The 17,267-nt window shown below is 44.5% G+C and overlaps 2 protein-coding genes across 2 annotated transcripts in view; one reads left to right on the forward strand and one right to left on the reverse strand.

The window, feature by feature from the left end:
• The first annotated feature begins 1,836 nt into the window (after window positions 1-1,836).
• Window positions 1,837-7,767, forward strand: MRPS22 (mitochondrial ribosomal protein S22). Its single transcript, XM_077291138.1, has 8 exons — window positions 1,837-1,986; window positions 2,062-2,222; window positions 3,502-3,666; window positions 3,750-3,893; window positions 3,971-4,054; window positions 4,127-4,272; window positions 6,445-6,547; window positions 7,375-7,767. Exons 1-8 carry the CDS (start codon window positions 1,908-1,910, stop codon window positions 7,459-7,461), a joined length of 969 nt encoding a protein of 322 aa, XP_077147253.1. The 5' UTR covers window positions 1,837-1,907; the 3' UTR covers window positions 7,462-7,767.
• Window positions 7,768-16,349: 8,582 nt separating this feature from the next.
• The window catches only part of COPB2 (coat protein complex I subunit beta 2), a 28,034-nt gene continuing 27,116 nt past the window's right edge, over window positions 16,350-17,267 (reverse strand). The window contains exons 21-22 of the mRNA XM_077291139.1: window positions 16,759-16,884; window positions 16,350-16,676 (exon numbers count right to left, since the gene is read on the reverse strand). Of these exons, the coding sequence (XP_077147254.1) occupies window positions 16,584-16,676; window positions 16,759-16,884 (219 nt within the window). The 3' untranslated portion in view covers window positions 16,350-16,583. The remainder of the gene's footprint in view (window positions 16,677-16,758; window positions 16,885-17,267) is intronic.

Below are 17,267 nucleotides of genomic sequence, written 5' to 3' on the forward strand. Positions count from 1 at the left end.
ACCTTGAGGTGGTCATTCTTTGCTTTTTTGTAACCCTTAGTGAAGAAATCAGATGGTTTCCTATTTCCCCCATTCCGAGTGTTATATTTAGTTGGGTGGTAATTTTCACGTTCATTACCAGACATATTATGTTCAGATACCGAGGATACCGAGCTGAAGGATGCTTCCCGTGGTCTTGATCTTTTAACAGAATCCTTTTTAAATTGCCACTTAAAGATTCTATTTTCTTCATAATCCGTTAAATCCCTTTGATATTTTTTCATTTTTTTATCACAGATCTCCTTTTCCCATTTTTCCATATCTTTATTAAGGTCATTTGACCACACCTCCAAAATATCTTGTTTAATGTCTTTTTTAATTGCTGCTTCTAATTTCTCCAAATCACTTTCAATGTTTTTCAATGATTGAGAATTACTCTCAATAATTATTTTTAAAAATTCCAATGAACACCTAGATGCCGCTGCTGACCATCTCTTAATCAATATTTCGTCATTCAATTCAAACGTTGGAAATAATTGAACCCTCAGGCCCCTTGGGATTATTTCATGACAGACATAATTCTCCAAGGATGTCTTGGTCCACCATATCCTAGTTTTTTTAAACATCGCATTCTTATACTGTCTGAAAGTCTCCTTATCAGATATGGAAGTCTCACCCATTGCCTTAGAGGTACCAGGTTTAAACATATCCGTAGCTTTCTGTCGCCAGGCTGATTCCCTGGCTTTGTAATCCATATTCACAAAGCGGATTTTCTGTCTGAAAACAGAACATACATATGCATACATATTAATCCTATATGACCTATAGCTAATACTTGCTTGGTCCCATTCCGTGCAATCAAATAAAACAACAGAACCACATAAACTCATAACATGGCTCAAGGAATGAAAAATACAATTTTATTGACATAATCTGGACATAACAATAAAAACAACAAAACCAAAGTACCTCACAGTGCAATTAAGCCATCACTCAAAACTGAGGCACTATACATATATACTTCTTATTGCACAACCACATTCCCAATAAATACTCCTGATCTTAGTGATAATAACACTTAATGATAATGGTCTGAACCTTTGTTAAAATTTCAAAGACTATCACTGGTAATTAAACCTAAGTGAAAACAAGCCTATTGACGGTCCTTCTGCTAGGTTACAAGTCAAATCAGGGACGCTAAAATGCGGGTATATATGTGCAGAAATAAATATAACTGTAATTACCTAGTGGCGTGCCGAGACCTGAGCGATTGTCCCACCCCAATGGTGTGACAAGGGTGGGACAATCGCTCAGGTCTCGGCACGCCACTAGGTAATTACAGTTATATTTATTTCTGCACATATATACCCGCATTTTAGCGTCCCTGATTTGACTTGTAACCTAGCAGAAGGACCGTCAATAGGCTTGTTTTCACTTAGGTTTAATTACCAGTGATAGTCTTTGAAATTTTAACAAAGGTTCAGACCATTATCATTAAGTGTTATTATCACTAAGATCAGGAGTATTTATTGGGAATGTGGTTGTGCAATAAGAAGTATATATGTATAGTGCCTCAGTTTTGAGTGATGGCTTAATTGCACTGTGAGGTACTTTGGTTTTGTTGTTTTTATTGTTATGTCCAGATTATGTCAATAAAATTGTATTTTTCATTCCTTGAGCCATGTTATGAGTTTATGTGGTTCTGTTGTTTTATTTGATTGCACGGAATGGGACCAAGCAAGTATTAGCTATAGGTCATATAGGATTAATATGTATGCACAAGAATGACTACACGACGACTATAGCCATCATAGCAGAAATACAACACTGCCTGAACCTGTGTAATCTACTGCGCAGGCGTACAGCTCCTCTCCCTTCTCTGGACTACACTTCCCGACGGTCCTTGCGGCGGATGTGTCGGCACAGTCATGGCTTCCCGCATAGCATGGCTAGTGCGGAGGATTCAGCCGCAGAGGGTAACCGGTCACCGGAGCCTGTGTGCAGCAGGTGAGAGGCAGCTGGACGTCCCGTCATTACTGTCCTCCGCTCTTGCCTGTGTGTTCACCTCTTTTCTCTGTGCAGCTCCCGGCTCGTCCCCCTTCCCTGTGCGCTTCTCAGACCCCGAGGTGCAGGGCATCCTGAGGAAGATGACGGGTCTGAACCTGCAGAAAGTTTTCCAGCCCATCCCGCAGGTGTCCCGGCCGCCCACCTACAAGCTGATGACCCAGCAGCAGTATGATGAGGTACGGTGCCCCAGAGGGGTCGGGTGCTGCCCCCAGAGGGGTCGGGTGCTGCCCCAGTGGGGTCGGGTGCTGCCCCGGAAGGGTCGGGTGCTGCCCCGGAGGGGTCGGGTGCTGCCCCGGAGGGGTCGGGTGCTGCCCCGGAGGGGTCGGGTGCTGCCCCGGAGGGCGGTAAACGTGTCCCGTCTGTGGGGCATCTGCAGATCACGGCCCAGAATGGCGCTGACTGACACACAGCGGGATACGGGCACAGGGATTTATAGTGCCTGGGACTGGAGCAAGGCGGGTTACCGTATATTAAAGGGATCTGTCAGTCCACCCCCCCTAAGCCATCTATATGGACATGTAGATCATAGGAAGCGGAGGAAAATGATAACTTGATATCTGCGATCCGATGTCTTATTCCAGAGAGATCCATGTTTTTGTCATATGTAAATGAGCTGTTAAGATCTATGGGCCGGACATAGATCTCCCTGAGAATCTGCCTCCAGAGATTATTATAAGTGAAAGGGAGTGATACCAGTGTGAGACATGTAGATCAGGAGAGCGGATTGTCAGTTATTACATGTCTCACACTGGTGACGCCTCCTTGTATTTATAATAATCTCTGGAGGCAGATTCTCAGGGAGATCCATGTCCCGCCCATAGATCTTAGCTAATTTACATATCAGAAAATACTGGATTTCCTTGGAATAAGACATCAGATTGAAGATCTCAAGGTGTCATTTTATTCTGCTTCGTACGACCTACATGCCCATATAGACGGCTTGGGAGAGTGGAGCCAACTGACAGAGTCTCTTTAAAGGGAACCTGTCGTCACCTTTTTACATCTGAAGCAGTGGTATGGCTGTATAGGCACTTGGCCCCTATAAAAATGTTTTGGTTTTTTTTCATATAGAGATGCATTATACCAGGCATGAGAAATACAGTGTTGAAGTCATATGCAAATCAGGGTGGAGGTGCCGTGGGGGCGTGTCTGGGCACTTACCTGATTTTTCCACAAGATTGGAGGCAGTATAAAGGACCGCTAACACAATCCACTAAGATGCCCCAAACTTGCTGCAGGGGATGGCAGTCCTCAATGTAGACTGGATCTCCCTGAGGGCCATGATAGAAAGAAATTCATAAGAAAAAGAAAACTCATAATAATTGCACGTACAAAACAGTCGCACCCCAAACGACAGAACATACACCAGGTCTGCACCTCAGGGCCTCCATGTCCATAGTGTGGTACTGTGTGGTGATCGTTATTTACCAAGTAATGTGAGACCCATCTCTGCAGGCCCTCCAGAAAGCCGTGATGGTTGCCCAGCAGCACCTGGAGGTGCCACCTATGCCAAGCGAGCGAGAGCCAATAGATGAGGCACTGGCTGTGGACGAGATCCTTGAAGGGACAGATACCGCTAAGTTTGTGTTCACAGACATAACGTATAGCACCCCTCACAGTGTAAGTACTATCCAGCCGTGGCAGCGAACACCGTCAGCCGCAGGTACTTGTTGGGCACTGACCATCACATGTTGTCTTCTTAGGAAAGGTTTATTGTAGTGAGGGAACCAAACGGTGTCCTGAGGAAAGCCACATGGGAGGAGAGAGACCGCATGATCCAGGTATATTTCCCCCGGCATGGTCGTAAGATGGTTCCTCCACCAGTGTTCAGAGAGGAGAACATGAAGGTAAAGATGTCCGGATGTTTCCTCCAGATCTCCGCTGTTAACGGTGTCTGATAATGACCTTGTGTTGGTCTCTTCAGCTTTTGTTCCAGCAGGACCGCCATGAGGAGCTTCTGAATCGCTGCCTTGTCCAGTTTGAGCCTGACGCTGCCGACTACATCAGGGTAGGGCTCGGGGTCTTTTGGTTACTGTTGTGTCTACGACATCTCTCACACTTGTCTTTTTTTGAAATGCAGATCAGAAACCAAACCTTTGAGGACGTTGACAGACAAGGAAAGTATGACTTACTGCGATCCACGCGGCACTTTGGTGGCATGGTGTGGCACCTGTGTTCTGAAAAGAAGGTCGATGGGCTGCTGGTAGACATGCTTCAGAGAGACCTGTAAGTGTCTTCATAGGGTCAGGAAGGGGGATTATTGGGGAAGAAAATCCCATTACATATACAGGTCCTTCTAAAAAAATTAGCATATAGTGTTAAATTTCATTATTTACCATAATGTAATGATTACAATTAAACTTTCATATATTATAGATTCATTATCCACCAACTGAAATTTGTCAGGTCTTTTATTGTTTTAATACTGATGATTTTGGCCTACAACTCCTGATAACCCAAAAAACCTGTCTCAATAAATTAGCATATCAAGAAAAGGTTCTCTAAATGACCTATTACCCTAATCTTCTGAATCAACTAATTAACTCTAAACACATGCAAAAGATACCTGAGGCTTTTAAAAACTCCCTGCCTGGTTCATTACTCAAAACCCCCATCATGGGTAAGACTAGCGACCTGACAGATGTCAAGAAGGCCATCATTGACACCCTCAAGCAAGAGGGTAAGACCCAGAAAGAAATTTCTCAACAAATAGGCTGTTCCCAGAGTGCTGTATCAAGGCACCTCAATGGTAAGTCTGTTGGAAGGAAACAATGTGGCAGAAAACGCTGTACAACGAGAAGAGGTGACCGGACCCTGAGGAAGATTGTGGAGAAGGACCGATTCCAGACCTTGGGGAACCTGAGGAAGCAGTGGACTGAGTCTGGTGTGGAAAGGCGTGTGCAGGAAATGGGCTACAGGTGCCGCATTCCCCAGGTAAAGCCACTTTTGAACCCTAAACAGCGGCAGAAGCGCCTGACCTGGGCTACAAAGAAGCAGCACTGGACTGTTGCTAAGTGGTCCCAAGTACTTTTTTCTGATGAAAGAAAATTTTGCATGTCATTCGGAAATCAAGGTGCCAGAGTCTGGAGGAAGACCGGGGAGAAGGAAATGCCAAAATGCCTGAAGTCCAGTGTCAAGTACCCACAGTCAGTGATGGTGTGGGGTGCCATGTCAGCTGCTGGTGTTGGTCCACTGTGTTTCATCAAGGGCAGGGTCAATGCAGCTAGCTATCAGGAGATTTTGCAGCACTTCATGCTTCCATCGGCTGAAATGCTTTATGGAGATGAAGATTTCATTTTTCAGCACGACCTGGCACCTGCTCACAGTGCCAAAACCACTGGTAAATGGTTTACTGACCATGGTATTACTGTGCTCAATTGGCCAGCCAACTCTCCTGACCTGAACCCCATAGAGAATCTGTGGGATATTGTGAAGAGAAAGTTGAGAGACGCAAGACCCAACACTCTGGATGAGCTTAAGGCTGCTATTGAAGCATCCTGGGCCTCCATAACATCTCAGCAGTGTCACAGGCTGATTGCCTCCATGCCACGCCGCATTGAAGCAGTCATTTCTGCCAAAGGATTCCCGACAAAGTATTGAGTGCATAACTGAACATTATTATTTGATGGTTTTTTTGTTTGTTATTAAAAAACACTTTTATTTGATTGGACGGGTGAAATATGCTAATTTATTGAGACAGGTTTTTTGGGTTATCAGGAGTTGTAGGCCAAAATCATCAGTATTAAAACAATAAAAGACCTGACAAATTTCAGTTGGTGGATAATGAATCTATAATATATGAAAGTTTAATTGTAATCATTACATTATGGTAAATAATGAAATTTAACACTATATGCTAATTTTTTGAGAAGGACCTGTACATCAGCTGCTACATGAGAATCTGAGTCAGCATTGCGGATGGGATCCATTGCCATAATAGGTAAAGTTCCTCCAAACTACAGAGGACCGAGAGCAGTGTAGACCCCAGCCTGGGGAGATGGGCATGTAGGTGGCAGAATGCACATCTTTATGCCCCTGGCCCACAATTGTAAGTGCCCAGAAGGCAGCCCCCTTATGTGCTGATCACTGCCCATCTTCTGCCCTGAGTGATGGTATTAACATAGGCGCTAGATTTGGATGATTTCAGGACACGCTTGTGACTCTGAGGTCTTTAAACTTGGATCTCTTAGGTATCACGCATCCCCCCCCGTTCCCTTACATAGCGCTGTAAGTGACGGACTCCCCTATAATACCATTCTCATAGCTAAACACTGTACATGTAATTATTATTGTATTATTTTACTCCAAATTTATAATTACCTTTTTCTTATTTTGCAGTTAAATTACAATTAATGGAAAATCTTCCACTTAGTCCCTTTTTTTAATCTTGGGTTGTAGATTTGAAGATACAGTAAGTCTGGTGCGACTGTATCACATGGTGCACCCGGACACGGCCTGTGCCAAGGAGTCCCAGGGGGCCGACGGCAGAGAGCTCATTAAGGTATTTCAGCAGTAGCCTGATTATATATGGGGGCACGCCGTTACTCTGAAGTCGTCATTGTCCACCTGAGCAGATCTGAAATCTCTGCTCTTATTTGGTGACTTCTTTTTATCTATGGTGTAGTGTATGATGTAGTGTGACTACGTGTTCTGCCCTCTAAATATCGTAGTAACATCGGCGAGCTAAAACCAGTGGAGGTGTTCAGTAAAAATGACAGAATAACCTGGAGAAGGCACCAGAAGGAGCATAATGCACCTGTTACATGGCTTCACAAGGGCTGTAATGTAGTCGGGGCCTAGTGAATAACCTAGTAATGGGAGGAACCAGGGCTCCCCGACAGCCCCATTCACAAGGCTGCAGCTGTCAGCCAAACTTTCCCTAGGTACCGGACTGGCTCAGACAGGTTATTAATCTGCGGTTCATGAGGACGACTAACACTAAAATGGCAAGGGTTAAGCCATGACTTGATTATAGCACTGAAACCATAAACTACTGGAGTCAAAGGTGTACAGCCTTACCCTTCGCTGGTGCCGCAGGCGTGTAGCCTTCCAAATGCGGGCTCTACACCGGAGACCCAGGTCCTTAGCTTTCTGCTTCCTAACCTGTGCTTGAGGCAGTCACGAACATGTACTCCTTGCAGGATCTATGCTAATGTTAGACATGTCACCTCCCCCTTGCGGGTACCGTGCCAGTCACAGACGTAGCCTCCCCCTCGCGGGTGCCGTGCCAGTCAGACATGTAGCCCCCCCTTGCGGGTGCCAGTCAGACACGTAGCCTCCCCTCCATGTCAGTCAATATCATCTGTAAACTTTCCATTCTTTTTGCAGCTGTTTGTAAAAATGGAGGCACAGAAGCCAGGTTATCTAGAACTAGCCCTGCAAGCCTACCCAGAGTCCGCAGCTTCATCCTCCTGACACCACCAATGGACGCTGGAGCTTTTTTCTGTATGTTAATAATGTGTAAAATATTTGTAATTTCTACATAAAAAAACAAAACAAAACCCTAGTTGCCTACTATGTGTCTATATACTGGCAGCCTTTCTGGCTTCTGTACTCAGCTCATTTATGGGTTTGCTGTGTGATTGCAGTAGGTGATGGCGGCCGCTCTCCTCCCTGCACACAGACCACTTTCTACTCTCCCGTACAAGTCACTGCATTTTCATGTTCTGTAATGTGAAAAACACTATATAATTAAGGAATAAAAACAATTAGAAAAACTTGGTCACTAGCTAGTTTCAATTTAATTAATAAGCAACACATTCCCTTTATTGTTCATTTTTACTTGCTCAATGCAAGTTCTGTAAGCGAGGCCGGATGCATCTTGGCAGACTATGGCCGGGAGTGTGCAAGCCGCAGAGCATCTACAGACTAGTAGCGTGAGGCCGGACAACCACTTTAATTTCCAAAAGCGTATCTATTTCTTGTGTCCAGTTGTAAGTTTAGGGATAATCACTGTAGGAACGGTTTTAAAAGCATGATCATAAAGCTCGGGAACAATCCTCCGCCATGCTTTATACTGCAGCCCTACCTGAATTTGCTTTTCTGTATACAAACAAGGCCTGCAGGAAGTAATTTTTAATATAGCAAAATAAAGTGCATGAAAAATTCATTTGTTTTTGCATAAGTCCTTAAGGTTATGTATACCTCCTCACAGAATCATTTGCTTCCTAAGCACAACATTTATCAACTTTCAAAGTGGTCTTCATTTAAAAAAAATAAAAATAAATACAAGTGTCTTAATTTATCTAGCTCAGTGCTTCTGTGAAACAAAACAAAAAAAGGTTACAAATCCTTCGGAGCTCCTGCTGATTCCCTCTGCCCTACCTTCTCTCAATGATAGGGTAGGTGCCCACAGTCAGTAAACTCTGCAGGTTGGACGCTCCGTACTTGTGCAGCGTCCAGATGTTACAGCATAGTGGATGGGATTTCAAGAAACCTTCTGCCCACTATGCGTCCAGAGACGCCCGCCGATCAGACCCGGAGACGGACATGCGAGAGTTGTACACAGACAGATCTGCAGTGGAAAGGTATGTCAGGGAGGGCAGAGAAAACACTGTAGAAATGTATAGCACATGAAGATGAAATAGAGTGGCATGTAAAAGTTTGGGCACCCCTGCTCAAGATTACTGTCATTATGAACACACATGAATGAATGACACATTTATTTTGTATTTAGGTGTGTGTATATATATATATATATATATATATATATATATATATATATATATATATACATATATACATATATATATATATAATTAGTCCAAATTTAAGGTATCATCTTACCTGTGGTCCAGTGGCGGTAGAGCGGGGTCACGGGAGCCACGATCCCCTTCCTCAGGAGCTGGCAGATGTGGGCAATGCTGCAGGCCTTGGGTGGGAGGAGGGTGTATCCCAGCAGTGCAATGCTGCGGGCGCGGTGTCAGCAGTGAGGCAGAGCAATTTGCTTTGCATGGTGTGGGTTGTCGTGAGATCCCAATCTACCCACGCTCCCCCTCCAGTGGCCCACGGCTCCAAGAACATGGCCGCTGGGAAACCTATGATGCACTCCACTCTGCTCACCGCCGACACTGGTCCCGCAGAATCGCCACATTTCCGCTGCCACCGGCTTCCTGAGGAAGGGACCCTGCTCCACTGCAACCCCCCCCCCCACGTAAGCCTGCATTCGGACTATAAGACGCACCACCCATTTTCCTCCTAAATTTGAGGAAAATGTACATCTTATAGTCTATTTTGAGGTCTATCCACCGATTTTCAATGATGTTCAGATCAGGGGTGTGAGGAAGGCCAGTGTAAAACCTTCAGCTTGCACCTTTGAGGTAGTCTGTTGTGGATTTTGACATGTGTCTAGGATCATTATTAGTGATGAGCGAGCGTACTCGTTGCTCGGGTGGCCTCCGAGTATTTTTTTAGTGCTCGGAGATTTAATTTTCATAGCGCCAGCTGAATGATTTACAGCTACTAGCCAGCATAAGTACAGGTGGGGGCTGCCTGGTTGCCATCAACTTCAGCTTTTTTACAAATTGTGTTATTTGCATCCAGAATTTGTTGAAGTTTCATTGAATCCATTTTTCCCTATGCCATTGGCTGCAACACAACCCCAAAGCATGATTGATCCCCATGCTTCATGGTTGGCGAGATGTTCTTTTCCTGAAATTCTGTGCCCTTTTTTCTCCACACATGCCGTTGATCATTGTGGCTGGAGAGTTCTATTTTAGGCTAGGTTCACATTGCGTTAGGGTATTCCGTTTAACGGATCCGTTTCTAAGCGGCACTAACGCTATGTAACGGATTCGTTAACGCACCCATAGACTTACATTAGGGCATCCTAACGCATGTCAAAATCGGCATTCATTAGCAATGATCCATTATTTTGTGACGCACCTTCGAATGCGGACTACCGCGTTTTCGGCGAGCGCACAGGCTCTGCATAGAACCCTATTAACGCATGCTGACACAATGCGACCATGCATTAGCGCATGCGTTAACGTGATTGCAAAAATACAGACAATTTGGGGCTCATCGTTAGAGCATCCGTTAAACGGATTGCCGTAACGCGATGTGAACCTAGCCTTAACCTTATCGGTCCACAGGACTTGTGTCCAAAATGCATCAGGCTTGTTAAGATGTTTTGCTGCTTACTTCTGAAGCTGAATTTTATGGTGAGGATGCAGGAGATTTCTTCTGATGACTCTTCCGTGAAGGCCATATTTGTGCACGTGTCTCTGAACTCCAGGCTTCTAAATCTTTCTGAAGGTGTTTTGTAGTCAAGTGGGGGTTCTGATTTGCCTCTCTAGCAAGCCTACAAGCAGCGGTTACTGACATTTTGCTTGACTTCCACTGTTCCTTTAAACAACCATTTCTTAATTACACTTCAAACTGAAGAAAAGGCAACTTGAAAATGCTTTATTTTCTTATAGCCTTCTCCTGCTTTGTGGGCCTCCACCATTTTCAGAGTGCCAGGCCGCTGCTTAGAAGAACCCATTGCTGCTGTTTTTGGCACAAGGTTAGAGGAGGCTGGGTTTGTATAAAGCTGGGAAATTTGCATCAACTGGCCTTCCCTAAGGATGATAGTGAACAAGTCATAACCCTAGCAGGATAAGTAAGGTCTGAACTCTTAAGGTTTCAAACTTATCTGAGCACACAAATCTCCAAGGGTGGCCAAAATTTTGCAGTGGCCCATTTAACTTTTCACAATTTTTAAAATGTAAAAAGTTACATTATATTTCTGTTTTTGCCTAAAATACAAAGGAAATATGTCATCTTTAACCTTAGGCCTTTTAGAGATCATTTCATCTTCAAGACCAATAATTTTGACCAGGGGTACCCAAACGTTTACATGCCAACTTAGGTGTAGGATAGAAGCTGTGTTGATACACGAAACCAAGTGAAGAAAGCAGCACCTTGGATAGATATGAACATCACATCCAGCCTCTTACCAGGACAGACACTGGTATAAAAGAAAAATCTAAGACAGTCAGGGTGTTGAAAAACAAAGGCATTAAGATTGCAGACAAACATGTAAAAAATCATTATCCATAGCATTTAAGAGGATGACACATCCCTGCATTATCCACACAGTCTGCTCGGAATCGCGCTGCGGCGCAGGCGTACTTCTCTGCCCTGTTGAGGGCAGAACTTTGGGCAGAGCAAAGTACTGCAAGGTGCTGGGAAAGGTCAGAGATGCCCAGCGCCTGCGTGTCATCCACACAAACCAAGAAGATGGGAGGCGCTGGACCAAGAAAAGTGACACCCCTCAGACCGGAACGCACCGCTGGTGAGTATAAGAAGTTATTTTTCTTCTCTTCCAGGCTGGATGGGGGTCTTATATACAGCATTATAGAATACTGTACATCAGCCCTGAAAGGCGGTGGCCATAACTTGTATCCACCAAACCTGGTGACAGGTTCCCTTTAACCCTTTCATGACCCCAGCCTATTTTGACCTTAATGACCTGGCCATTTTTTGCAATTCTGACCAGTGTCCCTTTATGAGGTAATAACTCAGCAACGCTTCAACGGATCCTAGCGATTCTGAGATTGTTTTTTCGTGACATATTGGGCTTCATGTTAGTGGTAAATTTAGGTCGATAATTTCTGCATTTATTTGTGAAAAAAACGGAAATTTGGCGAAAATTTTGAAAATTTTGCAATTTTCACAATTTGAATTTTTATACTGTTAAACCAGAGAGTTATGTGACACAAAATAGTTAATAAATAACATTTCCCACATGTCTACTTTACATCAGCACAATTTTGGAAACAATTTTTTTTTGCTAGGATGTTATAAGGGTTAAAATTTGACCAGTGATTTCTCATTTTTACAACAATATTTACAAAACCATTTTTTTAGGGACCACCTCACATTTGAAGTCAGTTTGAGGGTTCTATATGGCTGAATACACCCAAAAGTGACACCATTCTAAAAACTGCACCCCTCAAGGTGCTCAAAACCACATTCAAGAAGTTTATTAACCCTTCAGGTGTTTCACAGCAGCAGAAGCAACATGGAAGGAAAAAATGAACATTTAACTTTTTAGTCACAAAAACGATCTTTTAGCAACAATTTTGTTATTTTCCCAAGGGTAAAAGGAGAAACTGGACCACGAAAGTTGTTGTCCAATTTCTCCTGAGTACGCGGATACCTCATATGTGGGGGTAAACCACTGTTTGGGCGCACGACAGGGCTCGGAAGGGAAGGAGCGCCATTTGACTTTTTGAATGAAAAATTGGCTCCAATCTTTAGCGGACACCATGTCGCGTTTGGAGAGCTCCTGTGTGCCTAAACATTGGAGCTCCCCCACAAGTGACCCCATTTTGGAAACTAGACCCCCCAAGGAACTTATCTAGAAGCATAGTGAGCACTTTAAACCCCCAGGTGCGTCACAAATTGATCCGTAAAAATGAAAAAGTACTTTTTTTTCACAAAAAAATTATTTTAGCCTCAATTTTTTCATTTTCACATGGGCAACAGGATAAAATGGATCCTAAAATTTGTTGGGCAATTTCTCCTGAGTACACCGATACCTCACATGTGGGGGTAAACCACTGTTTAGGCACATGGTAAGGCTTGGAAGGGAAGGAGCGCCATTTGACTTTTTGAATGAAAAATTATCTCCATTGTTAGCGGACACCATGTCGCATTTGGAGAGCCCCTGTGTGCCTAAACATTGGAGCTCCCCCACAAGTGACCCCATTTTGGAAACTAGACGCCCCAAGGAACTTATCTAGATGCATAGTGAGCACTTTACACCCTCAGGTGCTTCACAAATTGATCCGTAAAAATGAAAAAGTACTTTTTTTTTTTTTTACAAAAAAATTCTTTTAGCCTCAATGTTTTCATTTTCACATTGGCAACAGGATAAAATGGATCCTAAAATTTGTTGGGGCAATTTCTCCTGAGTACGCCGATACCTCACATGTGGGGGTAAACCACTGTTTGGGCGCACGGCAAGGCTCGGAAGGGAAGGCACACCATTTGACTTTTTGAATGGAAAATTAGCTCCAATCGTTAGAAGACACCATGTCGCGTTTGGAGAGCCCCTGTGTGCCTAAACATTGGAACTCCCCCACAAGGGACCCCATTTTGGAAACTAGACCCCCCCCAAGGAACTTATCTAGATGCATAGTGAGCACTTTAAACCTCCAGGTGCTTCACAGAAGTTTATAACGCAGAGCCGTGAAAATAAAAAATAATTCTTCTTTCCTCAAAAATGATTTTTTAGCCCGGAATTTTTTATTTTCCCAAGAAGGGTAACAGGAGAAATTGGACCACAAATGTTGGTGTCCAGTTTGTCCAGAGTACGCCGATACCCCATATGTGGGGGTAAACCACTGTTTGGGCGCACGGCAGGGCTCGGAAGGGAAGGCACGCCATTTGGCTTTTTGAATGGAAAATAAGCTGCGATCACCATGTCGCGTTTGGAGAGCCCCTGTGTGCTTAAACATTGGAGCTCCCCCACAAGTGACCCCATTTTGGACACTAGACCTCCCAAGGAACTAATCTAGATGTGTGGTGAGCACGTTGTTGTCCAGTTTCTCCTGAGTACGCTGATACCCCATATGTGGGGGTAAACCACTGTTTGGGCACACGTCGGGGTTCGGAAGGGAAGTAGTGACGTTTTGAAATGCAGACTTTGATGGAATGCACTGCAGGCATCACGTTGCGTTTGCAGAGCCCCTGATGTGCCTAAACAGTAGAAACCCCCCACAAGTGACCCCATTTTGGTAACTAGACCCCCGAAGAAGCTTATCTAGATGTGTGGTGAGCACTTTGAACCCCCAAGTGCTTCACAGAAGTTTAGAACGCAGAGCCGTGAAAATAATAAATACGTTTTCTTTCCTCAAAAATAATTTTTTAAGCCCAGACTTTTTTATTTTCCCAAGGGTAACAGGAGAAATTTGACCCCAAAAGTTGTTGTCCAGTTTCTCCTGAGTACGCTGATACCCCATATGTGGGGGTAAACCACTGTTTGGGCACATGCCGGGGCTCGGAAGTGAAGTAGTGACGTTTTGAAATGCAGACTTTGATGGAATGCTCTGCGGGCGTCACGTTGTGTTTGCAGAGCCCCTGATGTGCCTAAGGCTACGTTCACACGTTCAGTTTTTTCATCAGTTTTTTTTCCTGTCCTGTTTTGAAAATCCGCAGCTAAAATTCAGCGCTGATTTTAGCTGCGGATTTTGATCCTTTTTCTTCTGCGGATTCCACTGCGGGTTTCCAAATGCAGTTTCCTATTGGTGCTGCTGGAAACCCGCAGCGGAATCCGGAGAAAGAATTGACATGTTACTTCTTTTTTCCGCAGGCAAATCCGCGCGGATTTTCCTGGGGAAAAAAGGATCGTCGGCACAGCGGATTTTGTTTTCCATTGGGTTACATTGTACTGTAACCTACATGGAAAACGGATGCGGATCCGCAGCTGAAATTCCGCTCCGGATCCGCACCAAAAAACGCACCGTGTGAACATAGCCTAATAAGTAGAAACCCCCCACAAGTGTCCCCATTTTGGAAACTAGACCCCCCAAGGAACTTATCTAGATGTGTGGTGAGCACTTTGAACCCCCAAGTGCTTCACAGTAGTTTATAACGCAGAGCCGTGAAAATAAAAAATCATTTTTCTTTCCTCAAAAATAGTTTTTTAGCCCACAATTTTTTATTTTCCCAAGAGTTACAGGAGAAATTTGACCCCAAAAGTTGTTGTCCAGTTTCTCCTGAGTACGCTGGTACCCCATATGTGGGGGTAAACCACTGTTTGGGCACACGTCCAGGCTCGGAAAAGAGATAGCACCATTTGACTTTTTCAATGCAAGATTGGCTGGAATCAATGGTGGCGCCATGTCGCGTTTGGAGACCCCCTGATGTGCCTAAACAGTGGAAACCCCTCAATTCTAACTCAAACACTAACCCCAACACACCCCTAATCCCAACCCTAACCCCAACACACCCCTAACCCTAGTCTTAACCCTAATTCCAACCCTAAGGCTATGTGCTCACGTTGCGGATTTGTGTGCGGATTTTTCGGCACTGTTTTTGAAAAATCTGCAGGTAAAACGCACTGCGCTTTACCTATGGATTTACCTCGGATTTCCAGTGTTTTTTGTGTGGATTTCACCTGCGGATTCCTATTATGGAGCAGGTGTAAAACGCTGCGGAATCCGCACAAAGAATTGACATGCTGCGGAAAATATAACGCAGCGTTTCCGCGCTGTATTTTCCGCACCATGGGCACAGCGGATTTGGTTTTCCATAGGTTTACGTGGTACTGTAAACGTGATGGAAAACTGCTACCAATCCGCAGCGACCAATCTGCCGTGGATCCGCAGCCAAATCCGCACAGTGTGCACATAGCCTAATTCTAACCCTAATTCCAACCCTAGCCCTAATTGCAACCCTAATTCTAACCCTAGCCCTAAGTGCAACCCTAGCCCTAAGTGCAACCCTAGCCCTAAGTGCAACCCTAGCCCTAAGTGCAACCCTAGCCCTAAGTGCAACCCTAGCCCTAAGTGCAACCCTAGCCCTAAGTGCAACCCTAGCCCTAAGTGCAACCCTAGCCCTAAGTGCAACCCTACCCCTAACCCTACCCCTAACCGAAAAACAAAAATAAATATAATTTCTGTATTTTATTACTGTCCCTACCTATGGGGGTGATAAAGGGGGGGTTTATTTACTATTTTTTTTATTTTGATCGCTGTGAGCGAGGGGAGGACGGGGGAGGGGCGGAGGTGAGAGGAAGGCGTTTAGAACAGGACGGAGGGGTAGGGAACACTGACGGCGGCTGCAGATTGCCACCGCCAGTCGTGGGGGGGCCAGAACGGGGTCTCCAGCCATGGCCGATGCTATTGCAGCATCGGCCATGGCTGGATTGTAATATTTCACCAATTTTCATAGGTGAATAATTACAGATTGCTCTGATTGGCTGTTTCACTTTCAACAGCCAATCAGAGCGATCGTAGCCACGGGGGGCGAAGCCACCCCCCCTGGGCTGTAGTACCACTCCCCTTGTCCCTGCATGTCGGGTGAAATTGGAGTTAACCCTTTCACCCGGCCTGCAGGGACGCGATCCGGCCATGATGCATACGCTGTGTCAAAGGTCGGGAAGGGGTTAAGGTCATTTTGTAAGATGCATTTATGGAGTATGCTACAAATAGGTATGTAAGGATCAAGTAGCAAAAAGTCTCCACCTCTAATCTCTGTATAAGATCCCAGTGTAAATACATAATTTACATGCATTATACCAATCTGATGTGTGTGAACCTTTTATAGACTGGAAATAATTTCATGACTGAAAAATGAGAATGAGTTGTAGACATGTTTGCAATAACTTTTATTGAGTTAATGCACAAAAATCAAAGGTTTACGTTTTGTCAAAATAGTAGAGAAGAATTAATGATGAGGAAATGTACAAGGAAGGCCCTGCTGCTACACTGATGGACTGTGTCTAGACATGGAACATGATGATCATTCAGATCCCAAATGCAGTTTGGCCAAAAAATGGAAAAAGCCATTTTGGTCACTTAAATTAAAATTCTGTTGAATACAGTTTAGTCAGAGAGCTCATCATCCAGGTTTATGTCTGTTGTGTCGATGTCGTCTAATTCCATGTTGTCCAGATCATCTTCTAAGTCCAGGAAAGCCTAAGAAAATAAAATCAGCTCAGTTTCGATCACAACCCGAAAGCCCTGTCTACTGCCCTTCACATCAGGTGACAGCACCTACCTTCTCTTCAGAGGTTTTGGATGCAGGAGGTTCCGTCTCTGGCACAGGGCTGGGTGATTTTGGTGCTGGCACTGTGGGTATAGGTGCCGCTACTGAGGGTGTTGCTTCGCTTTCTTTCTCCTCTTCCTACAACAACATTCACATCAGTATTACAACAGCTGAGGAATCTGCTTTTTTTTGCAAAGGTTCGAAGCAAGTTTTTCCTCCACAATCTCTACTCTTTTTAACTACACTATTGTGTTCAAAAATAGCAAGTATGACCTGGACACATGATGCAAATTAATCACCTATCATAAAGCCTCCCCATGTGTCCATAGGATTAACAACCTATCAATTATCACATAAGACTAAACCAAAAAAACCTGTCCCCTTGAGAAAGGTGAGGTCCGAAACGTGCGTCTGGGCGGACGCACTCATCTGGACTCCGGTTTTGGCCCCAATACTCCCGGCAACCACCAATTGGTAAATACAATATGTGTTATTGGCATGTTTCCTCTGGCACTATGGGA

This window comes from Ranitomeya variabilis, chromosome 2, assembly GCF_051348905.1.
Source record: "Ranitomeya variabilis isolate aRanVar5 chromosome 2, aRanVar5.hap1, whole genome shotgun sequence".
In the NCBI taxonomy this organism is placed as follows: domain Eukaryota; kingdom Metazoa; phylum Chordata; class Amphibia; order Anura; family Dendrobatidae; genus Ranitomeya; species Ranitomeya variabilis.